Genomic DNA, 27,620 nt, shown 5'->3' with positions numbered 1-27,620 from the left:
GGAGCATGTGGGGTGCCGTCCACCCCAGAGGCAACCACTGAGGCCCTGCCCAGGAGAGGGCCAGGCCTTGGGGCTGGAATCAGAAGGCTCAGGGAGATGCCCTGGGGCTGCTTCTTGCCTGTGAAAGTGGGAACAGGTCCCCCAGCAGGCTCACGGAGGACATGGGCCCTTTGGGTGACCAGGAGGCAGGGCCCTTGCCTAGTACCTACTGTGAACATTCTGCAGTCTGTCTCACCCTCAGGATTTCAGGGTGCTGCATTTTAGAACAGCCTTCCCTTTTCCTGCAGTAGATGAGTAAGCAAATCACAGTGAACAAGGGCCATCTAGAACAATAATACTTATGTATTTCGGAGTTTGAAATATTTAGAGCATGAAAATGTGTGATTTAAAAATATGTTATAAAATAGCTAGAGAAGAACTGTAATGTTCCCAACACAGAGAAAAGATAAACGGTTGAGGGGATGGATACCCCATTGCCCTGATTTGATAATAACACACTGTATACATGGACCAAAATCTCACATGTGGCCTCCCAGTGTATACAACTGTGATATATCAATAAACATAAACACATTTAAAAATTTTTAACCGTGGTAACAGTGGAATGTAAGTCAGGGACGAGTAATGGAGTGAATGGTGTCCCAGGAAAGCAGAGAGGCCGCCAGTATAGGTGAAACACAGAGAAGGCGGTTAAGATGAAGCCTCACTCAGCACAGTTGCAACTTCATTAACATTGGACTAGCTAGATGCTCTAATTAGATAGAACTTGGGTAGCTGTTAATTTGTATAGATACTAATATCATGCAAAGTAATTTAAAAGCATTACTAGGGATAAAATAATTATTTTACAATAATTAAAAAGGTTCAATTCTCCAAGAGATGATAATTATATTGTTACAAGCACATAAGGGAATGACCTAAAAATGTGTCTGTGTGCTTGTGTGTTTGTGTGTGTGTTTGTAGGTGTGTTTATGTTTGTGTGTGTGTTCGTGAGTGTTTGTGTGTGTGTTTGTGTGTGTGTTAAAAACTGACAGAAACACAAAGAGGTGGTCATAGTGGGAGATTTTAACACATCTATCAGCAAGCTACACAGCAAGCACAGAAAAAATCAGTAGCTATTCAAAAGATTTGAATGAAGCAATTAAGAAAGAGTAATGTTTGTGGACACTGGATCCAGCACCTGCAGATACACATTCATTTCAAACTCATGCAGACGTTAATAAAAGCACCATAGCAATGTGTCATCAGGCCAGAGTCTCAAACTGTCAGGCTTTGAAATCATACAGAATATAGCCTCTGACTACAATGCAATTAAATGAGAAATCAACAACAGATAACCAGAAAATTCCCATGTGCTTGGAAATACAGAAACATAAATACCTCAAAAAGCGTTTCTTTTTTTTTTTTTTTTTTTTTTTTTTTTGAGACGGAGTCTCGCTCTGTCGCCCAGGCTGGAGTGCAGTGGCGCGATCTCGGCTCACTGCAAGCTCCGCCTCCCGGGTTCACGCCATTCTCCTGCCTCAGCCTCCCGAGTAGCTGGGACTACAGGCGCCCGCTACCACGCCCAGCTAATTTTTTGTATTTTTAGTAGAGACGGGGTTTCACCGTGTTAGCCAGGATGGTCTCGATCTCCTGACCTCGTTATCCGCCCGCCTCGGCCTCCCAAAGTGCTGGGATTACAGGCGTGAGCCACTGCGCCCGGCCAAAAAGCGTTTCTTAAATTGAGGTATAATTTATCTTAAACCCAATGCACAGTAAGTATACAATTTGTCAACTGCTTTCCTTTTCATCTTTTCTTTAAGAAAACTTTGCCTTCCTGAGGTTGTGAAGGTATTCTCCCACATTTTCTGCCAGATACTCTTTAGTTTCAGCCTTTCCGTTAAGGTCTAGGATCCATCTCAGAGCATTTTTGTGCATGGTGTGAGGTGGATGTCAGGGTTTTTGCTTTTCCCAAGTGGATATCTAACACAGTGTGTCTGAGTCTTTCCTTTCCCCTGTTCTCTAGCTGAAGTTCAGCTGGGTCTTTCCTTTCCCCTGCTAAGATGCCTTTGCTCTCTGGCTGAAGATCAGCTGGGTGTCCTGCGTGAGTTTATTGACGGACCTCTGTTTGTTCCATTCGTCTACTTGTCCATCTTTACACAAATACCACATTGTCATTGCTTGTGTAGCTGTATGATAAAAGTTAAAATTAACTATTCTAAGTCTTGATATTTTGTTCTTTTTCAAGATTTTTCTGTGGCCATTCTAGGTTCTTTGTATGTCCACGTAAATCTTAGATTCAGCGTGAATAAGTATTGAATTTTGTCACATGGATTTCCTGCATCGATTGTGATGATCTTGAATTCTTTCCTGGGCAACACCAAGAACCCTCCTGGGCTAAGCCCCAGTTTTGGGGCTTGCCTGTCCTGCATCAATACCACGAAAAATATGAAATGCTTAGAGATACATCCAACAAAACACATGAAAGATCTATCTATACACCAAAAGCTACAGATACCTGCTGAGACTAATTAGAGACCTAAATAAATGGAGAGATACACTATGTTCATGGACCAGAAGAATTGATACTGTTAATGGGTCAATTCTCATAAGACTGATCTACAGATTAAATTCAATGACAGTCAAAACCCCAGAAGTTTTTTTGTGGAAATTGACAAACTTATTCTAAAATTCATATGGAAATACAAAAGATCTAAAATAGCCAAAACAACTTTGAAAAAGAATAGCAAATTTGGAGGATTGATACCATAAGATTTAAAGACATATAAAGCCAGAGTTATCAAGAAAATGTGGCACTGGTGTTAAGATAAACAAATAAAATAATGGAACTAAATAGAGAGACCAGAAATCAACTCAGAAAAATATGGACAATATTTGTGAAAGGGACAAAGACAACTCAGTACAGAAAAAAGAACTTTGAGCCATACCTCATACCATAAGCAAAAATGAACTCAAAATACATCAAGGACCTAAATAAAAACTCTTAAAATTATACAACTTCTAGAAGAAAATATGGGGAAAAATCTTGGTGATCTTGGATTATGCAAAGATTTCTTGACTATAACTTGAATATAAAATACAAACTATAAAAGAATCAATAGATGGATTGTACTTCATCAAAATGAAAACCTCCTCCTAAAAAAGATTAAGAAAACAAAAAGATAAGCCATAGACTAGGAAAAAAATTGCACATTATGTATCTAATAAAGGATTTATATTCAGAAAATACAATGAATGCTTATACTCAAGAATAAGGAAACAAATAACCCAATAAAATAATAGGCAAAATATTTGAGCTTCACCAGAGACAACACATGAATGGCAACTAGGCAAGGGTCATTAGTCTTTAGGGAAATGCAAATTAAAACCATTGCACTTCTAGTACAGTGGCTAAAATTAAAACATGGACCACACCAGTTATTGGAGAGGATGTCGAGAATCTGGAACTCAAAATAGTAAATCCACTTTGGAAAATGGTTTGGAGGTTTCCTAAGTAGGTAAACATGCACCTACCATATGATCTAGCCATTGTACTCCTAGGTATTCACCCAAGGAAATTAAGACATCTGCGTGTAAAAAGACTTGTATGTGAATGTTCACAGCGGCATTACTGACAATAGCCCCAAACTGAAACAACCCAAATGTCCACCAACAGGTGAATGGATTAAACACATTGTGGGGCATCCATACAATGGAATGCAACTCGGGAATGGCAAGGACCGAACAAGCAATACAACAGTAACATGGATGAATCTAAAAATATTGTGTCGTGAAAGCCGGAAGAAAGAGGGTGCAGGCGATGATTCTGTGACTATAAATTCCAGACAGCGCAGACTGACCTGTGGTGACAGAGGCACATCAGTGGTCGTGGGAGATGGGGTGTGGGGAGGGGCACAAAGGAGGGTAAAAGTGGGGCAGGAAGTGGAAGCTGTGATGATGAGATGTTCACTGCCTTGATTGTGGTGATGGCTTCACTGGCATGTGCACATCGGAACTCATCAGATGGTCCACTTCATATACACCAGTTTATTGTACATTGATTATACCTCAATAAAGCTCTTTTTATTTTTTTTAATTTTATTATTATTATACCTTTAAGTTTTAGGGTACATGTGCACAACGTGCAGGTTTGTTACACATGTATACATGTGCCATGTTGGTGTGCTGCACCCATTAACTCGTCATTTAGCATTAGGTATATCTCCTAATGCTATCCCTCCCCCCTCCCCCCACCCCACAACATTCCCCGGTGTGTGATGTTCCCCTTCCTGTGTCCATGTGTTCTCATTGTTCAATTCCCACCTATAAGTGAGAACATGCAGTGTTTGGTTTTTTGTCCTTGTGATAGTTTGCTGAGAATGATGGTTTCCAGTTTCATCCATGTCCCTAAAAAGGACATGAACTCATCATTTTTTATGGCTGCATAGTATTCCGTGGTGTATATGTGCCACATTTTCTTAATCCAGTCTATCATTGTTGGACATTTAGGTTGGTTCCAAGTCTTTGCTATTGTGAATAGTGCCACTATAAACATACGTGTGCATGTGTCTTTATAGCAGCATGATTTATAATCCTTTGGGTATATACCCAGTAATGGGATGGCTGGGTCAAATGGTATTTCTAGTTCTAGATCCCTGAGGAATCGCCACACTGACTTCCACAATGGTTGAACTAGTTTACAGTCCCACCAACAGTGTAAAAGTGTTCCTATTTCTCCACATCCTCTCCAGCACCTGTTGTTTCCTGACTTTTTAATGATCACCATTCTAACTGGTGTGAGATGGTATCTCATTGTGGTTTTGATTTGCGTTTCTCTGATGGCCAGTGATGATGAGCATTTTTTCATGTGTTTTTTGGCTGCATAAATGTCTTCTTTTGAGAAGTCTGTTCATATCCTTTGCCCACTTTTTGATGGGGTTGTTTGTTTTTTTCTTGTAAATTTGTTTGAGTTCATTGTAGATTCTGGATATTAGCCCTTTGTCAGATGAGTAGGTTGCGAAAATTTTCTCCCATTCTATAGGTTGCCTGTTCACTCTGATGGTAGTTTCTTTTGCTCTGCAGAAGCTCTTTAGTTTAATTAGATCCCATTTGTCAATTTTGGCTTTTGCTGCCATTGCTTTTGGTGTTTTAGACACGAAGTCCTTGCCTATGCCTATGGCCTGAATGGTATTGCCTAGGTTTTCTTCTAGGGTTTTTATGGTTTTAGGTCTAACATTTAAGTCTTTAATCCATCTTGAATGAATTTTTGTATAAGGTGTAAGGAAGGGATCCAGTTTCAGCTTTCCACATATGGCTAGCCAGTTTTCCCAGCACCATTTATTAAATAGGGAATCCTTTCCACATTGCTTGTTATTGTCAGGCTTGTCAAAGATCAGATGGTTGTAGATATGTGGCATTATTTCTGAGGGCTCTGTTCTGTTCCATTGGTCTATATTTCTGTTTTGGTACCAGTACCATGCTGTTTTGGTTACTGTAGCCTTGTAGCATAGTTTGAAGTCAGGTAGCGTGATGCCTCCAGCTTTGTTCTTTTGGCTTAGGATTGACTTAGCAATACAGGCTCTTTTTTGGTTCCATATGAACTTTAGTTTTTTCCAATTCTGTCAAGAAAGTCATTGGTAGCTTGATGGGGATGGCATTGAATCTATAAATTACCTTGGGCAGTATGGCCATTTTCACGATATTGATTCTTCCTACCCATGAGCAAGGAATGTTCTTCCATTTGTTTGTATCCTCTTTTATTTCATTGAGCAGTGGTTGTAGTTCTCCTTGAAGGGGTCCTTCACATCCCTTGTAAGTTGAATTCCTAGGTATTTTATTCTCTTTGAAGCAATTGTGAATGGGAGTTCACTCATGATTTGGCTCTCTGTTTGTCTGTTATTGGTGTATAAGAATGCTTGTGATTTTTGTGCATTGATTTTGTATCCTGAGACTTTGCCGAAGTTGCTTATCAGCTTGAGGAGATTTTGGGCTGAGATGATGGGGTTTTCTAGATATACAATCATGTCATCTGCAAACAGGGACAATTTGATTTCCTCTTTTCCTAATTGAATACCCTTTATTTCCTTCTCCTGCCTGATTGCTTTGGCCAGAACTTCCAACACTATGTTGAATAGGAGTGGTGAGAGAGGGCATCCCTGTCTTGTGCCCGTTTTCAAAGGGAATGCTTCCAGTTTTTGCCCATTCAGTATGATATTGGCTGTGGGTTTGTCATAGATAGCTCTTATTATTCTGAGATACATCCCATCAATACCTAATTTATTGAGAGTTTTTAGCGTGAAGGGTTGTTGAATTTTGTCAAAGGCCTTTTCTGCATCTATTGAGATAATCATGTGGTTTTTGTCTTTGGTTCTGTTTATATGCTGAATTACATTTGTTGATTTGCGTATGTTGAACTAGCCTTGCATCCCAGGGATGGAGCCCACTTGATCATGGTGGATAAGCTTTTTGATGTGCTGCTGGATTCAGTTTGCCAGTATTTTATTGAGGATTTTTGCATCGATGTTCATCAAGGATATTGGTCTAAAATTCTCTTTTTTCGTTGTGTCTCTGCCAGGCTTTGGTTATCAGGATGATGCTGGCCTCATAAAATGAGTTAGGGAGGATTCCCTCTTTTTCTATTGATTGGAATAGTTTCAGAAGCAATGGTACCAGCTCCTCTTTGTACCTCTGGTAGAATTTGGCTGTGAATCCATCTGGTCCTGGACTTTTTTTGGTTGGTAAGCTATTGATTGCCTCAATTTCAGAGCCTGTTATTGGTCTATTCAGAGATTCAACTTCCTCCTGGTTTAGTCTTGGGAGGATGTATGTGTCAAGGAATTTATCCATTTCTTCTAGATTTTCTAGTTTATTTGTGTACAGGTGTTTATAGTATTCTCTGATGGTAGTCTCTATTTCTGTGGGATTGGTGGTGATATCCCCTTTATCAATTTTTATTGCGTCTATTTGATTCTTCTCTCTTTTCTTCTTTATTAGTCTTGCTAGTGGTCTATCAATTTTGTTGATCTCTTCAAAAAACCAGCCCCTGGATTCATTAAGTTTTTGAAGGGCTTTTTGTGTCTCTATTTCCTTCAGTTCTGCTCTGATCTTAGTTATTTCTTGCCTTCTGTTAGCTTTTAAATGTGTTTGCTCTTGCTTTTCTAGTTCTTTTAACTGTGACATTAGGGTGTCAATTTTAGATCTTTCCTGCTTTCTCTTGTGGGCATTTAGTGCTATAAATTTCCCTCTACACACTGCTTTGAATGTGTCCCAGAGATTCTGGTATGTTGTGTCTTTGTTCTCATCGGTTTCAAAGAACATCTTTATTTCTGCCTTCATTTCATTATGTACCCAGTAGTCATTCAGGAGCAGGTTGTTCAGTTTCCATGTAGTTGAGTGGTTTTGAGTGAGTTTCTTAAGCCTGAGTTCTAGTTTGATTGCACTGTGGTCTGAGAGAATTTGTTATAATTTCTGCTCTTTTACATTTGCTGAGGAGTGCTTTTCTTCCAACTCTGTGGTCAATTTTGGAGTAGGTGTGGTGTGGTGCTGAAAAGAATGTATATTCTGTTGATTTCGGGTGGAGAGTTCTGTAGATGTCTATTAGGTCTGCTTGGTGCAGAGCTGAGTTCAATTCCTGGGTATCCTTGTTAACTTTCTGTCTCGTTGATCTGTCTAATGTTGACAGTGGAGTGTTAAAGTCTCCCATTATTATTGTGTGGGACTCTAAGTCTCTTTGTAGGTCACTCAGGACTTGCTTTATGAATCTGGGTGCTCCTGTATTGGGTGCATATATATTTAGGATAGTTAGCTCTTCTTGTTGAATTTATCCCTTTACCATTATGTAATGGCCTTGTCTCTTTTGATCTTTGTTCGTTTAAAGTCTGTTTTATCAGAGACTAAGATTGCAAGCCCTGCCTTTTTTTGTTTTCCATTTGCTTGGTAGATCTTCCTCCATCCCTTTATTTTGACCCTATGTGTGTCTCTGCATGTGAGATGGGTTTCCTGAGTACAGCACACTGATGGGTCTTGACTCTATCCAATTTGCCAGTCTCTGTCTTTTAATTGGAGCATTTAGCCCATTTACATTTAAGGTTAATATTGTTATGTGTGAATTTGATCCTGTCATTATGATGTTAGCTGGTTATTTTGCTCAATAGTCAATGCAGTTTCTTCCTAGCCTTGATGATTTTTACAGTTGGGCATGTTTTTGCATTGGCTGGTACTGGTTATTCCTTTCCATGTTTGGTGATTCCTTCAGGAGCTCTTTTAGGGCAGGGCTGGTGGTGACAAAATCTCTCAGCATTTGCTTGTCTGTAAAGTATTTTATTTCTCCTTCCCTTATGAAGCTTAGTTTGGCTGGATATGAGATTCTGGGTTGAAAATTCTTTTCTTTAAGAATGTTGAATATTGGTCCCCACTCTCTTCTGGCTTGTAGAGTTTCTGCTGAGAGATCAGCTGTTAGTCTGATGGGCTTCCCTTTGTGGGTAACCCGACCTTTCTCTCTGGCTGCCCTTAATATTTTTTCCTTCATTTCAACTTTGGTGAATCTGACAATTATGTGTCTTGGAGTTGCTCTTCTCGAGGAGTATCTTTGTGGCGTTCTCTGTATTTCCTGAATCTGAATGTTGACCTGCCTTGCTAGATTGGGGAAGTTCTCCTGGATAATATCCTGCAGAGTGTTTTCCAACTTGGTTCTATTCTCCCTGTCACTTTCAGGTACACCAATCACACGTAGATTTGGTCTTTTCACATATTCCCATATTTCTTGGAGGCTTTGTTTGTTTCTTTTTATTCTTTTTTCTCTAAACCTCTCTTCTCACTTCATTTCATTCATTTCGTCTTCCATCACTGATACCTTTTCTTCCAGTTGATCGCATCAGCTACTGAAGCTTCTGCATTCATCACATAGCTCTCGTGCCTTGGTTTTCAGCTCCATCAGGTCCTTTAAGGACTTCTCTGTGTTGTTTATTCTAGTTATCCATTCATCTAATTTTTTTTCAAAGCTTTTAACTTCTTTGCCATTGGTTCGAATTTCCTCCTGTAGCTCAGAGTAGTTTGACCATCTGAAGCCTTCTCTCAACTCGTCATTCTCTGTCCAGCTTTGTTCCGTTGCTGGTGAGGAGCTGCGTTCCTTTGGAGGAGGAGAGGCGCTCTGATTTTTAGAGTTTCCAGTTTTTCTGCTCTGTTTTTTTCCCATCTTTGTGGTTTTATCTACCTTTGGTCTTTGATGATGGTGACGTACAGATGGGTTTTTGGTGTGGATGTCCTTTCTGTTTGTTAGTTTTCCTTCTAACAGACAGGACCCTCAGCTGCAGGTCTGTTGGAGTTTGCTAGAGGTCCACTCCAGACCCTGTCTGCCTGGGTACCACCAGTGGTGGCTGCAGAACAGCGGATATTGGTGAACTGCAAATGCTGCTGCCTGATCGTTCCTCTGGAAGTTTTGTCTCAGAGGAGTACCCGGCCGTGTGAGGTGTCAGTCTGCCCCTACTGTGGGATGCCTCCCAGTTAGGCTACTCGGGGGTCAGGGACCCACTTGATGAGGCAGTCTGCCCGTTCTCAGATCTCAAGCTGCATGCTGGGAGAACGACTACTCTCTTCAAAGCTGTCAGAGAGGGACATTTAAGTCTGCAAAGGTTACTGCTGTCTTTTTGTTTGTCTGTGCCCTGCCCCCAGAGGTGGAGCCTACAGAGGCAGGCAGGCCTCCTTGAGCTGTGGTGGGCTCCACTGAGTTCGAGCTTCCCGGCCGCTTTGTTTACCTAATCAAACAACGAACTCGGCAATGGTGGGCGCCCACCCCCCACCCAGCCTCGCTGCCACCTTGCAGTTTGATCTCGGACTGCTGTGCTAGCAATAAGTGAGGCTCCGTGGGCTTAGGACCTCCGAGCCAAGTGTGGGATATAATCTCCTGGTGTGCTGTTTTTTAAGCCAGTTGGAAAAGCGCAGTATTAGGGTGGGAATGACCCGATTTTCCAGGTGCCCTCTGTCACCCCTTTCTTTGACTAGGAAAGGGAATTCCCTGACCCCTTGTGCTTCCCGGGTGAGGTGATGCCTCGCCCTGCTTCAGCTCGCGCACAGTGCACTGCACCCACTGTCCTGCACCTACTATCTGGCACTCCCCAGTGAGATGAACCCGGTACCTCAGTTGGAAATGCAGAAATCATCCGTCTTCTGTGCCGCTTACGCTGGGAGCTGTAGACCAGAGCTGTTCCTATTTGGCCATCTTGGCTCCTCTCCTTTTTTTTTTTTTTTTTTTTTTTTGAGATGGAGACTCGCCCTGTCACCAACGCTGGAGTGCGGTGGCGAGATCTCGGCTCACTGCAACCTCTGCTTCCTGGGTTCAAGATATTCTCCTGCCTCAGCCTCCCCAGTAGCTGGAATTACAGGCACACACCACGATGCCTGGCTAATTGTTTGTATTTTTAGTAGAGACGGGGTTTTGCCATGTTGTCCAGGCTGGTCTAGAATTCCTGACCTCAGATGATCCACCCACATCATCCTCCCAAAGTGCTGGGATTACTGGCATGAGCTACCATGCCCAGCCAAAAATATCTTTCAAAAACAAAAGTTCAATAAAGAATTGTTCATACATACAAAAGATGAAGGAATATATCACAAGCAGACCGGCACTACAAAAAATATTTAGAGAAATCCTCCAGGTAAAAGGCAAATGATACCAAGTGGAAATATGGATCTATAAAAAGAAATAAAGAGCACAGTGAATGCCAATATGAATAAATATACAACACTTTTCCTTATTATTTAAAAGATAAGTATCTGTATAAACAAAACCAATAACAATTTATTGTGGAATTTATAACACATGAACACAAAATGCATGATCACAGTAGCACAAAGGTCATTAGGAGAGAAACGGAAGTACACTATTGTACAGCTTGTATAATATACGTGAAGAAATAACTTATCACTTGAAGGTAGAGGATGACAAGTTAAAGGAATACACTAACCCTAAAACAACCACTAAAGTAACAAAAGAAGGAGTTACAGGTCATAGTCAGCAAAGGAGATAAAATGTAATCATAAAAAGGGAAGAAAAAGATGACAAAGGGAACAAAAATCAGACAGGATAAATAGCAAACAAATAATAATGTGGTAGATGTAAGTGTAATCATAATAATGACATTAAATGTAAATGGTTAAATACCACAAATAAAAGACAGAGATTATCAGATTGAATAAAAACGCAAGACCCAACTATATGTGGCCTACAAGAAGCACAATTCAAAAAGAAAGACACAAGTAGGTTTAAAGTAAAATAATGGTAAAAGGTATATCATGCACTATTTAAAGAAAGCTGGAGCTAATATCAGACAAAATAGATTTTAGAACAACAAATTTCCCTTTATCCCTTTACCAGGGATAAAGGAAATCATTTCATAATATTAAGGGGTTAATTCTTTAGAGGGACAAAATCATCCTAAATAGGTATGCACCTAATAACAACCTAAAAATACATGAAGCAAAAACAATATAACATCAAGGAAAAATAGACAAATCCACAATTAGAACCACAGATTTCAATAAAGATTGAACATCACTATTAACCAGCTTACCTGATTGACATCTCTAAGATGTGCCATCCAGTAACACAAAATGCACATTCTTTTGGGAGAACACAGATCAATTACCAATATAGACCCATATTCCAGGCCATAAAATAAATCTCAAATTTAAAACAAAGTATGTTCTCTAATCTCAAGGGAATTAAAATAGAACTGAACAACAGTGAAATGTCTCCAGAAAATCTCTGAACATTTGGAAACTAAATAACACATTTCCAGATCATCTGGAAACTATCTAATAATGGAATAAACAAACTCTGGATATGCCTCAAAAACATTGTGCTGAGCAGAAACTGGAGACAAAAGAGAGGACGTTGTGTGTTCCACTTATATTACATTCTAGAATGAACAAAACCTATGAAGGAAAGAATCTCAGCAGTGGTTGCCTCAAGGTTGACAGTCAGGGATAAACTGGGAAAGGGTATGCAGGATGTCTGTGGGGTGACGGAAGTTGGCATCCTGATGCGTCTGGGTTCCAGGCACACACACATTTATCAAAACCCATCACCTCAACACTAAGCACATTACTGTGTAAACTGTGCCTCCACAAAGAAATTTAGAAAGGGCTAAAGAATTCCTACAAATCAATAACTAAAAGATGACCCCATTGGGAGAAATGTACAAAAGACACACAGAAGCAGAAACACACATTGATACCAAACCTGTGGGACAAGCAGGAAAATACGAGTCACCAACACAGTGAGACGCTGCTTCTCACCCATTAAAGTGGCCAAGACTGAGAATTCCACGAGTCCACCTGCTGGAGAGGGTGGGAGAGCCATAGGAGCTGTGGAGCAGTACAGCCACATTGGGAAAAGAATCTGGTATTTTCTTAGGAGGTTTTGAGTAAAGTTTGACCTCAGCATTCCCATTCTTAAGGGTGGATTACAAGACAAATATTCACACAAATGACGACCAAGAACCAGGCACAGGAATGTCACTCAGTGCCATTCGCAATAACAGAGGACTGGGGATCGTTCCAAGTGTCCGTGAACAAAGAATGTGTTATGACTTGCGGTGTAGTCACACCACGGAATATTACACAGGTGTCCAACTGAGTGGAGGGCAGCTGCTGAGAAGAGGGAGAGTCTTGACATGAAAGAGCAAGACCTAGAGGACAGCGCACAGCCCGGGGCTCTGGGTTATGAAGCTTGAATCCAACAAAGCCCCACCTGTGTTTCGGGTCATCAACGTGCTTTCAAGAAAGCAACCACAGAATCCCAACGAATGGTCTCTGAGGGTGGGAGAGGGGAGGAGACACGCTCAGGGGTTAGTAATTGTCTATGTCCTGTGCTGAGGGGAGGTTCATGTGCTCTTTGTATTATTTTATAAATAGATGAATAAATGCCATGCATCGAAAAATAAATGAAATGGGTGTTCCAAAGGCAGCCTACTGGGTAGCATTCAGCAGCCCCCACCCTCAAGGGAAGGGCCTCGAGTCTGTGACCTGTCCCAGGTTGGCGTCCCCGGGGTGAGGGCACCGGGAGGGAAGTTTGCATGGAAAGCTCTATTTGCGGCTGAGCAGAGCGTGGGGAGGCCTCCCAGCTCAGCAGGTCCCTCCATGGGCCTGCAGAGCACCTTACAAATCGCTCTGGCAGTCCCATCGGAGTGAAAATTTGCAATGAGAGACTTCCAGGATGGGGAGCAGATAGGGGGTGGGGAGGGCAAGGTCACAAAGGAACCGAATAAGAAACACCAGCGGAGGCAGGTAGAGGCGGGGCCGGGGGACACGCACCTGCGAGGGAGGCGGGGCCCGCCGTGACCTTGGTCTCCACGCAAAGACCTCGGGGAGGCTGCGCGGATGCACCCAGGGCCCCAGCCCTGAGCCCCAAGGTGCCTCGCTGGCTGGTCCACGTCGCTCGGGGTGCTGGGGGGCTGGGGGGGGTGGACGGGGGCGCTGCAGAGGGTCCTCAGTGCTGAGCCTTCGTCGGCCCAGCCCCTCCCCGCAGCCGCCCACGCTGCACCCAGGGCAGGGCCCATTCGTCTCCTGAGGCTGCCCAGTGGCGCCCCCCCAGCGCTCCGTCCTCGCCCCCACCATGGGTGGGGGTCTCTGAAGTCGCCTCACCAGGTGGGCCTGGAGCAGCCGCCAGCTCCGACCCCCGAGCGCCAGTGAGGAAGGGGTGGTAGAAGGCTGGGTCAAGGGTCACCCGGGAATTCCACTTGTCCACGGGGACCCGGCCGCTGCCCAGGCGCAGACAGACCCAGAGGCAGAGTGCGAGGTAGGGGTCTGGGGCTTACATCCCCCGAGAGGGGCGGGGACCTCCCAGAGGAGCTGCTGCACAGGCCTGCAGAGCTCCTTCTCCCACCACTGTCCGAGCTCACCCTCCAACCCCCATCCTGCCCTCAAACACCCAACTGCAGGCAAGTCCAGGAACCAAAACCCCACGCCACACAGACCCATTGGAGGCTCTGAGTGGACAGCTCCCGCCCTTCCCTCGTCCGCCCATTTGCTGGCTCAGAAAGTACAAGATAAAGATGTCAGGACCTAAAAGGTGGGGAGGAGCCTCCCTCCCCTGTGCAAAAGCCCTGGAAGCTTTGTTCACCCCTACAGGGTGCCCCTGGCCCCTGGGGGCCAGCAGGGTTGAGGTCCAGGAAGGGCCCCAAGGCACACAGCCCCGAGAAGGCACGCCAGGCAGAATGGGTCTTCCCTTGCGCTGTGTGTGTACATCTGGGGGTGTTCACTTGGGTGCATGTGTGTACACCAGGGTGTGTGTGCACCTGGGGAGGGACGTGCACTGAGTGTATATGTGTGCACCTGGCCATGTACCTGCGTGTTGGGGCAGGGAAGATTATGCACCTCAGGGTGTATAGGTGTAAGAGGGGGTATACCTGATCATATGAGTGTGTACAGGTCCCAAGGCCCCTTGGCCAGGCGTTAGCTCTGGGTAAGTGGGCATGTTGGGCTGAGAGGTGGGGATGACAGATAAGTATTGCAGCAGGTCCCAAAGGTGCATGGTGGGACAGTCTGTGAGCCTGAGCCCCTGCCCTAAGATCCCAGGAGGGCTTACAGTGCTCTTACCTAGCTCTCACCAGTGGAGCAGGGCTGTTGACCCCATCACACACCACAGCCTAGTCTCCCCACTGTTCTGGAGTGCTCAGAAGTGACTTGCCTGACCAGGAGGGCCATGTACAATTCCAGCAATACTGTGGTGACAGAGTTTGTTTTTCTGAGCTTCCCAGAGCTGCGCCATCTTCAAGGGCTGCTATTTGGTCACTCCTCGTCATCTATGTGGTGGCCATCCTAGAGGACCTGGCTGTCATGGGGACCATCAGAGCCAGCCACCACCTGCACATATCCACACACCTCTTCCTGGCCAAACTCTCGGTGCTGGAGACCCTGTACACCTCGGTCACCGTCCCGAAGCTGTTGGCTGGACTACTAGCACGAGCGAGGACCATCTATCTCCTTCTCGGGGCACCTCACCTGGCTGCTCCTCTTCCTCTCACTCAGCTCCTCTGAGTGCGTCCTCCCGGCCAACATGGACTGTGACTGGCACCCGGTCATCTGCCACCTGCTGCACTACCCAGCCCATCATGGACTCCATGCACCTGGCTCTGCCTGCACCTGGCCATCAGCGCCCAGCTCAGCAGCTTCCCAGCCTCCTTTGTGTCCATGGCTCTCAACTCCAGCCTGAGGCTCCGCAGCCCCGATGTCCTCAACCACTTCCGTGATATCCCACCCCCACTATGGCTCTCTTGCTCTAGCACCACTACCATAGAAATGCGGACTCAGGCAGCCCAGGTGATCCTTGCGGCTTCCCTGCAGGCAACCACGGTCTCCTACACCCACATCCTGGCCAGATTGCTGAGGATTCCAGAAAGGCCCAGCAGCTAAAGGCCTTCCCCACCTGTGCCTCCCACCTGGGGTGGCGGCTCCTCTAACCTCATCAAGCTGGTGTCAGGGGTCTACTTGGTTGGGATCCCTCTGCTCAAACCCATCATCTACTGCCTGGGGAACTGCAACATCAGGGAGGCCCTGGCCAAACTCCTCCAGGCCCTTCGCCTTTAGAGCTGCAGGAGGGAGAGCTGCCCAATCCCTCTTCCTCCTTCCCTGTGCTCACAGACACTGGTGACCACCCAAGGCAGCCACAGCCCTCTCCCACCAGGGCAGTCAGCAAGTCCTGCCCTCGCCCATATCACCCAGAGTTGCCAAGAGCACAGAGTGGCCACAGGCAAGCATCTCCTTGAGCAGTGGAGGGGCAGAGATGCCAGACCTGGGCCTCAGCACTGCCAGGACAGCTCCTCGCCACGGCAGCTGGGAGCCTCCAGCCCAGGAGAAGCTGGGCCTGGAGCTCACAAGAAGCCCCCTCTCACGGCCTCTCCCCTGACCCTCTCGAATGAACAGCTGCTATGGACGCCAGCCACTCTGCCCAGTCCTCCAGGCCCAGAGGGATGGTCTCCTTGCCATGAGGTCCCAGCTCCTCAGAGCAGAGCCTGAGGCCAGGTGAGCAAAGGGCTCTGGCACATCCAGGCAGCACCACCAAACACACAGGTGCCCCCTTTACTCAGAAACAGGAATGTCATTTTGTGTCCTTTTATTGAAAACTCGATGGGTCTAATGAATAGACAACGTGCCCTTACTTGGTTTCTCTGCCTTTTCTCTCTGGTGCTTGAGGGCAGAAACTAAGTTGACCGAGCACGTCTCTTCCTATTGGGCTGTGGCACCTGGTTGTGGGGAGGTATCTCTCACTTGATTTCACGGTTTTTCCATGCCCCAATCCCACCTTCCTCATCACAGCCACCCAGTGTGATGCATTCAGCATGTGTCCTTGGAGAGAGAGGTACTCAACAGATGTGTGGTGTTGTGTGTGAGTTTTAAATTTATGTCAATGAGTTTTCACTCTAAATCTCCTTTCTTACTATTTTTGTTTTGTATATTTTGAGGTTATGTCATGAAGTGCATACAGATTTAGAAATGTTTTATCATCTTGGTAAATTTAACCTTTCATCACTAAGAGGCATTATTCTTTGTCCCTAGTAGTGCTTTTATCTCAACCTTTAGGTCACAAAGTCTACTTTGTCTGGCATTAATACAGCTACACTGGCTTCTTTTTAGTATTTGCATGGTAACTTTTTTATCTATGCCAATTATTAATCTGCTGCCTCTTAGCTTCTAACCACCCTTCACAGTCAGCTCTGTGACACTGGGACAGGGACTTGACAAACTGCATTTCTGCTTTGTCACCCACTGCCTCTTTCTGTTGAGAAGCCAGCTGCCAGTCTTACTTTTACTCTTTTGCAGGTAATTTGAGTTTCCCCTACTTCTGGAATTTGTTTGGTTTAAAGCTGTCTTACCTAGGTAGGCTTTTTTTTGTATTTATTGCACTTGGAGTTTGTAATGCCTCTAGAATTCATGATTTAATTTCTTTCATCAGTTTTTGGAACTGATTGGTGATTATTTCCTTAAATATTACACCTACCTCATTCTCTTCTTCCATTGCTTCTATTACATGGCATTGCAGGCCTTTTTACAGTTTACCCTCTGCCTCCCTTTTTTTTTCTGGATATTCTGATCTTCCAGGTTACTAATTCTCTCTCTAGCCATGTCTAATCTTCTGTGTTTTAAAATGTATTTTTTGATGCTAGACTTTCCTTTTTGTCCTTTTAGTTTCCCATTCTCTTCCAAAATTCTCAATCTTCTTTTATTCCTGTAGACATGGACAGGTTCCTACATGAGTTTCTTAATGGTATCCTTGTTCTCCTGTTGGTCTCTGTCTAATCCTTGCAAAGACTTGGTTGTTTTATTATTATGGCTTTCTACAACGTCTTAATATGACATGGTGAGTTACTCTTCTTTGATCTTTTTCAAAATTATTTTGTTAATAGTTATTTTAGGCATTTATTTTTCCATATAGACTTTAGAAACTTTTTGGTTCTGTGCTATTTTGTTACTATCATAACAAAGTGCCACAGACAGGGTGGCTTAAACAACAAAAATTTGTTTTCTCACAGTTTGGCAGGGTTGGTTTCTTCTGCAGCCTCTCTTCTTGGCTTGTAGACACCATCTTCTCCCTACGTCTTCAAAGGGCCATCCCACAGTGGGTGTCTGGGTCCTAAGTTCCTCTTGTTAACGACATCAAGCTCACCTCACCTCATTTAACCTTAGTCACCTCTTTAAGGTCCTATTTCCAAATGCACCCACCCCCTCAGTATTAGGGGTTGGGACTTCAATGCATGAATTTGAGGGAGACACGGTTCAGTTCATAACAGTCTTTTAAAAATTACGCAAAAAGTTTTATTGTAATTTCATTAAATTTATGGATCAATTTGTGGTGAACTGTCACCTTCACAATATCCTGTGCATCCTCCATTTATGCAGATTTTCTTTTATATTCTTTAATAACTTTTTGATGTTCTTCATAGAGGTCTTTTATATTGTGGACTGTGGTGAATGGCTTTTTTTTTTTTTTTTTTTTTGGAGGAGTCTTGCTCTGTCACCCAGGCTGGAGTGCAGTGGTGCAATCTCAGCTCACTGCAACCTCCACCTCCTGGGTTAAAGTGATTCTCGTGCCTCAGCCTCCCGTGTAGCTGGGATTACAGGCACGTACCACCATGACTAGCTAATTTTTGTAATTTTAGTAGAGATGGGGTTTCACCATTTTGACCAGTCTGGTCCTGAACTCCTGGCCTCAGGTGATCTGCCCGACTTGGCCTCCCAAAGTGCTAGGATTACAGGCATGAGCCATCATGCCAGACTATGAATGGCTTTTTATCTTATATTTTTTAAAGCTATTTTTTGTTCTGGTAGAGAAATTCTACCATCTTTTAAATCAAAGGTATACATCTGGCTGCAAGTCTAGGGAGTACCTGCTTAATACAGGGATGAGATGTGAGACACCCAGCAGTGCAGAGTGGCAGAGCAGCACCGCCGTGTGCCGGGGACAACCCCACCCTCCACCCGCCTAGCCGCTGACCCAGCATCCTGGGGTCTTCCGACGGCAGGAGCCACCCTCGGCACCAAGTCCCACTCCCAGCAGGAAAAAGGGGGAAAGGACAATAGCACACAGGTTCTGCGCAGCCCCTCTCCTTAGGGGGGACAGAGGCTCTCCCAGGAGCCCCCGACACCCCAGTTGCAGGTTTCACCAGCTATGCCTATGTCCTGTGGCCTCTGCCAGCTGCAGCACTTGTGGTGGAATCAGGTCTCAGGGCTACAGCTGCAGGAGCCACCCCACCTTCCATGGTACAATCAGGTCTCAGGGCTGCAGCTTCAGGAGCCACCGTGCCTTCAACGTGCTGTGTTCTTCTTGGTGGCAGCTCTGCCAATGCTGTGTTAAACAGAAGTGGTGAAAGTAAGCAATCTTTTCATTGGTTCGTATTTTTAAAAATACATTTAAAAGCTCTCCACTACGTATGTCTTCTGAGATTAGCCTTCATCAAAGAAAACATTTCATTTCTATGATGAGTTTTCTCAACATGTTTCACCACAAACAAATGTTGATTGAAATCAAATGCTTTGTCTTTCTCTGCAGAAAACCGTATTTTTCGCCTTTGGTCCACTAATAGGTAAAGCACACTGACATATGTTATGATATAAAACCACCCTGAACCTGACCTGATCGTGGTGATTTGCTTTCTGATGCACCGCTGGACTCATTTTGCTCCTGCTTTATTTAAAACTTTCATGTCTCTAATCAAACATAAAACAGCCTAAATGTTTCTCTTGCACTTCTCTTCTACACCCTAAGATACATCCTATACATCTTAAGATAGAAGGCTTCTGGAATCATAAAATCAGCTGGAGCACCGCCTCCCCCTTGCTTTTCCCATTCTGTGTTCTCGGCCTTGGAACAACTGTTAGATGTTAGAGCCCAAAATGGATCCCCTGGGTCTATCCCCTTTTCTTTCATATTTGCTGCCTTTTTGCCAGAAACATTTCCTTAAATATACAATTCCATCCTTCTGTTGTTTTTTTTTTTTTTTGGCAGTAACTTTTTAATCTCAAAACTGTCTTTTTTGTCTTATTTCATCTTCACAGTTTCCTGTTCTTATTATATATCTCCCTAATCTGAGTCCATGGATTGGAGTTTTGTTTTGTTTTAATTTTCCTCTGAGTCATTCAAATTTCTCAATCCATTTATTTTCTGTTTCTTTGCCTGGTCTTTCTTTTATGTGATGCAGCTCTCCTTGAATGTCTGATACATTTTCATCCTTTACAATGAAGCCGATGGGTGACAGGAAGACGTGCTTCCATGAAAGGCAGTGTTTCACTCCGGAACCTCAGCTCCCGCACACTGGATCCAGATCCACAGCATCCCCAGGACCTCTTCTCCCCTCTGGGTCCTGCCCCCATCTCACTGGCTCCCATCTCAGATTCCCTGTGAGGCTCCACGCTTGGCTTCACACGCAGAGTCTAGGGGTGAGGGGCCCCTCCCAGCCTCTCAGCTGGCAGTCCTGGGCCTGTGCTGGGAAACATGCCCTCCCCGCCCGCAGCCAGAGAAGCTGCATGGCTGTCTTGAGTGGAGGTCACACATCCCCTCCCAGGGCCAGGGGAGGGAACGGTCACAGATGTTCCTCATGAGCCAAAAATAAGCAAGGTCTGGCTGTGGTGCTGTCCACTGCCGGCTCCAGCACCAGGGGTTGCCCAAGAACCCCCTTGACTCCTTGGTGTAAGCAGCTCACTGCTGGCTGTTGTGTGTGTGACCGGGAAGGGGGACTCAACCAGAGTGTGCAGACCTATGATGACCCCCACTTCCACCTCCACGTCCCATGGCCACGGCCCCTCCCTTCCAAGCTCCTTCTGCCTGATGGGCAGCACCCCCTCCCGTCTGGAGTCTGCCGGGGCCCTTCCTGCTCTCCTTGTTAATTTATTTTCTGTCTTGGAGGGAAGCTGGGTGGACCTGCTCAGGTGGCCCCCTAGGGCCAGAAGACCTGTCAGTCACTTTCAAATACATGTTCTTTCCAGCTCTTCCTTGCCAAAGGTTCTAAAAACACTGTTGTCCGTCTCACCCAAAAAGCTAAGCTTCTGTCCAATCCTTAACGGTAGCTATAAATGAGAAGCATAAGCTTGGTTTCCTTCTAACATCCGGCAAGTTAGAAGATAGAACGTATTTCTTCACTTATTCATCACATATTTGCAGGGCACCCCTACGCGGGACAGCAGAGGTCCCAGGCCGGTGCTGCACCTGGAGCCAGGCTCGGAGCTGGCCGCGCGCCCTCAGCTGAAACTCACCGGAGGCGCGGCCGCCCTGGGCTGGGAAGACGCCGTCGGCCCAGGTGGCATCAGAACCCACAGGAGGAAGACAGCCAGCCCAGGAGGAGCCATGGGGGGCCTCTGGGGATGGCAAGGGTCGACCCCATCCTCCCTGAAACAAGGCCGGAGGTTGAGGAGGTCTCCGCCCCGCCCCGCAGCTGACAACCGGTGGAGAAACCGCACCTGCCACAGGAGGGGCCACAGGGTGGGCTTGAGCCACCATGGGGCTGGTACAAGCACCCTCTCTGCTCAGGACCTCGGCCCTCATCCCAGGGCACCAGGGCTCACAGGGGGACGGGCCCGGGTGGGGACGAGGGTGTGGAGGGGCAGGAAGCACGGCGGGTGGAGCGGGGCCGGGTGCGGGGGTCATGGGGGACGGCGGGGACGGGGCCTTGTGATGCAGGAGACGGAGGGGGCTGGTGACGGAGGACGGGAGGCCGCAAGGATGGGGGACGCGACGTCCTTTTCCCCTCCCACCGGCTCACCGGGGATGCGCCTCCGCGACTGCCCGCCCCAATCCCAGGGCGGAGGCCTCGCGCAAAACCCAGGCGCCGCGGCTCCGCGCTCCGGCTGAGTGTCCGCGCCGCCGCCCGCCCGCTCCTTCCCGCCGACCGCGGCCCCTTGGGCGGATACTCCAGCGTGTGGTTCCAACCGAGGCCCGTGGCGGGTAAGGCCGGGAGGCTGGGGCGGGTACGGGGCCGGGAGCGAGGGGCGGCGCGGGGAGGGGATGCAGCCGTCGCCCGCACAGCCGCGTCCGGACGCCGCCCCGCGACTCGACCCCGGCCCGTCCGCCGCCAGCTGCTGAACTAGGCGGCCGGGGACGGCATGGAGCACGAGGCACGCGCAAAAGGGACTGTCCCTGGGGTACGGGTCTGCTGGGGCGGAGTCCGCACGGTGTCAGCAGCCGCTTGTCCTCCGTAGCATCCGCAAGGCCCGCACCCAGGCTTTGGCCCCAAAGGTGGGCAGCAGGCCCAGGCACGGCCCGTCCCCGCTCCAGACCCCGATCTGAGCCAGCTCTTGGTCCCCGCTACGGCATCCTCCAAACACAATGCCCCTCCCCCCATGCCGCCTCCCCCCGCCCCCCACATCCCAGCAACGCGTGCAGAGCTCCCTTCCCCAGGCCTGCACCCCCAGCCCAGGGCCTGGACGCCCCCCCAGGCCTGGACGCTCCCAACGCGGCGCTCCTGCCCCGCTTCTACGCCCCCAATCCAGGTGCACAACCTTCAGGTGCAGAACCCTCCTGCCCCACCCGCCACTTCCCAGCGCCTCCCCTAGGCCTAAGTCCCTGATGCTAGAGGTTAAACCACGCCCCCCAGGCCTCAGTGGGCCTCCAAGATGCTGGGGGCACCCTGATCCCACAAAAGACGAGGGTCCCTCTGCTCTCCAGCCCTGAGCCCTCCGCCCCTGGGCACCCGATCTCCATGGAAACTAAGGGCCCTTTCCCTCTCTTCCCGCAGGTTTAGCCCCATGAAGATGAACTGGGCACCCGCGAATGGCTGGGCTCTGCTACGGGCAGCCGCCTTCCTCTGCGTGCGGCCGCGGAGGGCTCCGCGGGGGCTTGAGAGGGGCCTTGAGGGTGTGTGTGAGGCCGGCGCTGTGCTATGGTGCCCCGGGCTCCTCCCTGCGCATGGCTGCGGCCGGGGCGGCGGGCTCAGGCTGGAGAACGGCCGTGGGACCCGGGGAATGCAGCCTGGAGGACGAGGAGGACTGGGTTCCCGGAGGCAACAGGACTGGCTCGGCATCTACAGCTACTGTATGCGGACTTCAGGCGCTGGACCCACGCGTGGCCTGTGCCTCTGTGTCGGGCTGGGTGGCGCCCTCGGTGCCCTGGGGCTGCTGCGGCCCTAGGTCTGGCTGGGCTCGGGGACCACATCTGGCCCCCAGGCCGCACCGTCCCCCAGGATCCTCCGGCCTGGGCTCCCCCTTCCTCCCTTGCCCACAGTCTTGGAGTCCCAGTGGGTGCAGGAGCTGGTGGCTGTCCCTGTGGACCCGCCATCCACCATCCTGCCCATGCCGCCTCGCCATCCACCTGCCTGCCCATGCTGCCTCAGCCTCCCACCTCCCACCTAGAGGAGACCATGGGCCCTGCCCCACCCGCTCCAGGATGTTAGGGTCCCCTCAGCCAAAAAGGCAGTGGCCTGTGGCTCCTGTACCAATAGCCCAGCCACGCTCCAGCGCCGCCCAAAGGGAGGTGCCAAGGCCAGGAACCCAAGCCACCCGAGCTCCCCTCGCCTGCCCAGGGGCCGTGGTAACCCATGGGCAGGGAGGTGACCGCAGGCTGGTTCTGCCACTGAGGCCCTGAGGAATCAGGCCCTCCCCAAAAGAAGTAATGAAATGGACCAAAGGACTTAAGAATTTGGGGGGAAGTGAGGGGAAAACGTTAGGTGCTAACCACCTGCCCAGAAGAGTGGATCTCACAGCCCAGGAACATTCCCAAGCAGGAAAACCATCCATCGAGGAACACTAACCCTAAAACTAAGCACAACCCCTACCCCTAACCCCTGACCCTAACGCTGACCCTTAACCATAACCCTTAACCCTAACCACTAACGCAAAACACTAACCCTTAACCCTAACCCCTAACCCTAAACCCTAACACCTACCCCTACCTCAAGCACTAAACCCTAGGCCTAAACCTTAACCCTAACCACTAACACTAACCCATAACCCTAAGCCCTAGCCCCAACCCTAAACTTGACCCTGAACCCAAGCCTCCAACCCAACCCCAACACAAACCCCTAACCCTAACCCCTAATCTAGCCCTAACCCCTAAATCCAACCCCAACCCTTGACTGGACCCCTGACCCCTAACCCTAACCTCAACTCATAACCTCAACCCCTACTCCTACACCTAACCCCTAACCCTAATGCTAGCCATAAACCTAGCCCCCGAACCCAAACTCGAACCTACCCCAACCCCTAAAACCCTAACCCGAACCGTAACCACAAACCGTAACCCGCAACACTACCCCTACACCTACCACTACCCCACCCCTAACCCCTGACACCGAACCCTGAAGCTAACCCTAACCATAACAACACTAAGCCTAAGCCCTAACCCTTAACCCAACTATAACTCCTAATGCTAACCCTAACCCTTAACTCTAACCCCTTACCCTAAACTGTAACCCCTAACCCTAATCCCAACCCCAACATGTAACCCTAACCCCTATCCCCTACCCTAAAACCCTAACCCCTAACCCTTACAAACCTTAGCCAAATCCCAAACCCTAACCGCTACCCCTGACCCTAATCCCCTAGCCCCCAAACCCTAATCCCAAACCCTAACCCTAATACCCTAACCCCAACACTAAAACCCTGACCCTAACCGTAAAACCCTACCCCTACCCCGACCCTAGCCCAACCCTAATCCTACCCCAATCCTTCCCCTACCCCTAACACTAACCCCAAACCCTAATTCTAACCCCACTCCTAACCCCAAAACTAACTTCTAGCCCCTAAACCCTAATCCCAACCCTAACACAAACCCCAACCCCAAACCTAGCTCTAATCCCTAGCTCTAATCTGTAGCCCTAACCCTAAACCCTAAGGTAACCTTTTATAGGTTAGGATTCGAGGCTTCGTGTTTAGGACAGGCAGGTGTTCTGATGTCTCCCACTCACCTGCATGGTAAAGTTCTTCCCCTGGCTCTTCACAACCAGTCGCGATGCATCGCGTCCTCCCCTGGCCGGTGAAGGGCTGGGTTCTCCAGAAAGCCTCGGCTCCTCCTCCCTCCTCCCAGGGCCCTCTGGGCCTCCACGGTGTCCCCAGCGCGGCAGGGACCGTGCAGAAGGGACCGTGGGCTTGTGGCCGGCCTCGGCCACTGTGGGCATGGAGCTCACGGGAACGCGGCCTAGGGGCAGGCTACGCTCCTCTGCGCGCGCAGGAACAGCGGGCCCGGCGGGGGCTGCCGCAGATTTCACTCGCTGGGGCCCGTGCACTCCCGCGGCGGTGTGGTCCCGCAGAGCCGCAACCTCATGAGGCCACCGGGGCCACAGCGCCTTGTGGAGTCATCCGTCAGACACGCACACTTCACAGGAAGCTTCGGCGCTACACATGCGTACTGCTCGTTGGTGGGGAGGGCCTCCAGAACCAGGGCCTGTCCCCCTCGGAAGCCAGCGCACATGCGCGGGGGCACCCGGCAGCGGGCCAATCGCAAGCCTGGACGGCCGCACATGGCCCTGGCGGGCTTACCGCCGCGTTTGTTGCCCTCGCGCCTTTACGCATGCGCACTAGCTGCCAGGCAGGCCTGCGGGAGAATTACCTCACATCTCCAGGCGCGCGCAGGAGTGCATTGCGCAGGCGCGCTGCCTGGAGTCCTGCCCCCAGCAGCGGTTGCTCCAATCACCACTGGAGGCTCCCTCCCGGGGCACCCTCGCTGGCGAGCCGAGAGGAAATGGCGGGGAGGTCCCTGACGTCGAAGGCCGAGCCCACCGCAGGAGCCATGGACAGGGCTGAGAAGGCCGGAGGTAGTGGTGGGAGGCAGGGAACTGTGTGTGAGGGTCTGACCTCGCCGAGGCGGGGCAGGGTTGGGGCGGGGGTGGCGGCTGCTTCTTCCTGTCAGTCCTGATGCTGCTGATTGAGACTTAGCGGGTTTCTTCAGAAAAATTTCGGCCAAGATGAGGGAGTGCTTGCCCGCACACCCCCCACTTTGTCTTAAAGCATTGAACTGTTATCATAGTTGCTCCAATTTTGGTTTAGGTAATTAGTCAAAAGACATCCCTTCCCGTTGTCCCACAGACTTTACATACACACCTCTTAAAACAAAAAGGACATTTTCCTGACGCTCCCAATCCCAAGGGAATTCCTAATTCCACATTCCTCTCCCTAGAACCAGCAAGTGACCAGATTTCCCAGTCGCACTAAACTGGTTCTTGACAGTGGGACCCCCCACCCAGCATCCCGACGCCCCGGGGAGCCGGGGGAGGCCGACTCCACGCAGATCCCCCGTTTGTTTCTCCCTGACCCCGACCTGCCATAGTGGCTCCTACCTCACCCTGGGAAGGGAGGGACAGGCAGCTGGTCAGAGTTGTACAGAAGTCCAGAAATTGCAGCTCAACAAAGAGAAAGGACACTGTCCTGGCCGTTTCCACTTCAGGACACTGTGTGCCTCTGGGTGTTTTGTGAGGATTTTCAAACTTACAGAAAAGTGGAGAGAATTGTACGGTGACGTCCCTCCTGCTGTCACTCAGCTTGTCACTCTGTCCTGAGATCATCTGTCCCCCTTGAGTTAAAACGCTGCAATTAACAAACGTCAGTGGCTGCCTCCAGCCCTACCTGCGTGAATGCCATGGCAGGTGCTCTGTCGTGTTCTTACAAAATGAAGGTTTGAATACTGAAACAAGCTTAGCACAGAAAGCATCCCTACAGTGAGATGTGGCACAGTGAAAGCCCCAGCGAAGGACAAAGCAAGTAAACAGGACAGACGCAAACGTATCCCTTTCATTAAGCACCTGCTGGCCCGCCAGTGTGCTAGCCTTTCAGTATCATGGCTCCATGTTCCTCACATAACCTAGTATATTTAGATAAGTTTTAACCAATGTCACTTGTGCCTTAGTTCAAACTGCTACAACAGAAATGCCATTATTTCTCACAGTTTTCGAGGCTAGAAGTTCAAGATCAAGGTGCAATTCAGCGTCTGGTGGGGGCCTGCTTCCTGGCTATAGACTTCTGTCTTCTCATTGTGTCCTCATGTTGGGGAAGTTGCTGCAGACCTCTCTGGTCTTATAAGGGCACTAATCCCATTGCTGAGGGCCCTACTCTCATGACCTAATCACCTCCCAAAGGCCCCACCTCCTAATGCAGTCACACTAGGGGGTTAGCATTTCAACATACGGACTATGGATGGGGGCACAAACATTCAGTCTATAGTGACCAGCTACAGAAGAAATTTAAAGGACAAGATTCCAGTTTTAGTCTATCTGTTTTAAAAAGGAAGTAGGGATGTTATCTAGCGTCAGTGACACTAGATACATTTTAGTAAAAGGTCTATTAGTCTTCACCTAACTGGCTGCTGTTATTACTAGAAAGGGGAATGACTGGGGAAAGGGAATGTTGGTGTCTCAATTTTTTCTTCATGCTTTTTCACACATGCCAATTACTTGAATAATTTAAAACTTAATGCAAAAATTTATGAGCAGTAATTTTTGTAAGATTTCAGGTGAGACCAAAATGAGGGGACTCCATAAACTCAAAAATAAGCATTTCACAAAACTTTATGCTTGATTTTTTTTTTGAGACGAGATTGTGCTTTGTTGCCCAGGCTGGAGTGCAGTGGTACAATCACTGCTCACTGCAGCCTTGACCTCCTGGCCTCAAGAGATTCTCCCACCTCAGCCTCTTGAGTAGCTGGAATCACAGGTGCATGTCGCCATGCCCAGATAATTTTTTTAAATTTTTTATTTGTAGAGATAGGGTCTTGCTGCATTGCTCAGGCTGCTCTTGAACTCCTATGCTCGAGCAGTCCTCCTGCCTCAGCCTCCCAAAAGTGCTGGGATTATGGATGTGAACCACTGAGCCTGGCCTTATGCATGTATGCATGATTTTTAATGGCTGTAAATGATTTCATCCTGTGTATGTGCTATAATTTATTTAACAAATCCCCTAAGGCATATTTAGGCTTCTTCCAGTTTTTCACTATTATAAACAATATAGTGATGAACACCTTGCCCATTAGCCATATCCAGAATTACTTAGGACATAGTCTTAGAAAATAAGATGCACCCAAACTTTTGATATTTACTATCAGAAAGTTTGTAAGGAGACACCTTAATTTTGCATATCTGGTTGACAAAGATAAACACATTTGGAAACATAGGTGATTGGTAAAAATGAAAAACTGGGCATCTTGTATACATCAGTGGAAGGTAATTTGG

The 27,620-nt window shown here is 48.0% G+C and overlaps 1 protein-coding gene, 1 long non-coding RNA gene and 1 pseudogene across 5 annotated transcripts in view; 2 read left to right on the top strand and 1 right to left on the bottom strand.

Annotated features, from left to right (window-relative positions):
• Positions 1–1,391: 1,391 nt before the first annotated feature.
• Positions 1,392–20,864, bottom strand: LOC134731156 (uncharacterized). Its single transcript, XR_010113287.1, has 2 exons — positions 20,725–20,864; positions 1,392–18,820 (listed from the first exon to the last, which is right to left on the bottom strand). It is a non-coding gene; the product is annotated as an uncharacterized LOC134731156 (long non-coding RNA).
• A 1,340-nt stretch (positions 20,865–22,204) lies between these two features.
• Positions 22,205–22,593, top strand: LOC100982888 (shadow of prion protein-like; annotated as a pseudogene).
• Positions 22,594–22,739: 146 nt separating this feature from the next.
• The window catches only part of SYCE1 (synaptonemal complex central element protein 1), a 23,867-nt gene continuing 18,986 nt past the window's right edge, over positions 22,740–27,620 (top strand). For 2 of the 4 annotated variants that reach the window (XM_003805536.8, XM_024930535.4), the window contains exon 1: positions 22,740–25,214. In XM_003805536.8, the coding sequence (XP_003805584.3) occupies positions 24,413–25,214 (802 nt within the window). In that variant the 5' untranslated portion in view covers positions 22,740–24,412. Of the gene's footprint in view, positions 25,218–27,620 lie in introns of all 4 variants that reach the window. The other 2 variants (XM_024930534.5, XM_057299020.1) reach the window with 1 other exon arrangement.

The sequence above is a fragment of the Pan paniscus genome, chromosome 8 (genome assembly GCF_029289425.2).
Source record: "Pan paniscus chromosome 8, NHGRI_mPanPan1-v2.0_pri, whole genome shotgun sequence".
Taxonomy (NCBI): domain Eukaryota; kingdom Metazoa; phylum Chordata; class Mammalia; order Primates; family Hominidae; genus Pan; species Pan paniscus.
The sequence above is the reverse complement of the archived record's forward strand: the minus strand, read 5'-3'. Positions and strand labels throughout refer to the sequence as shown.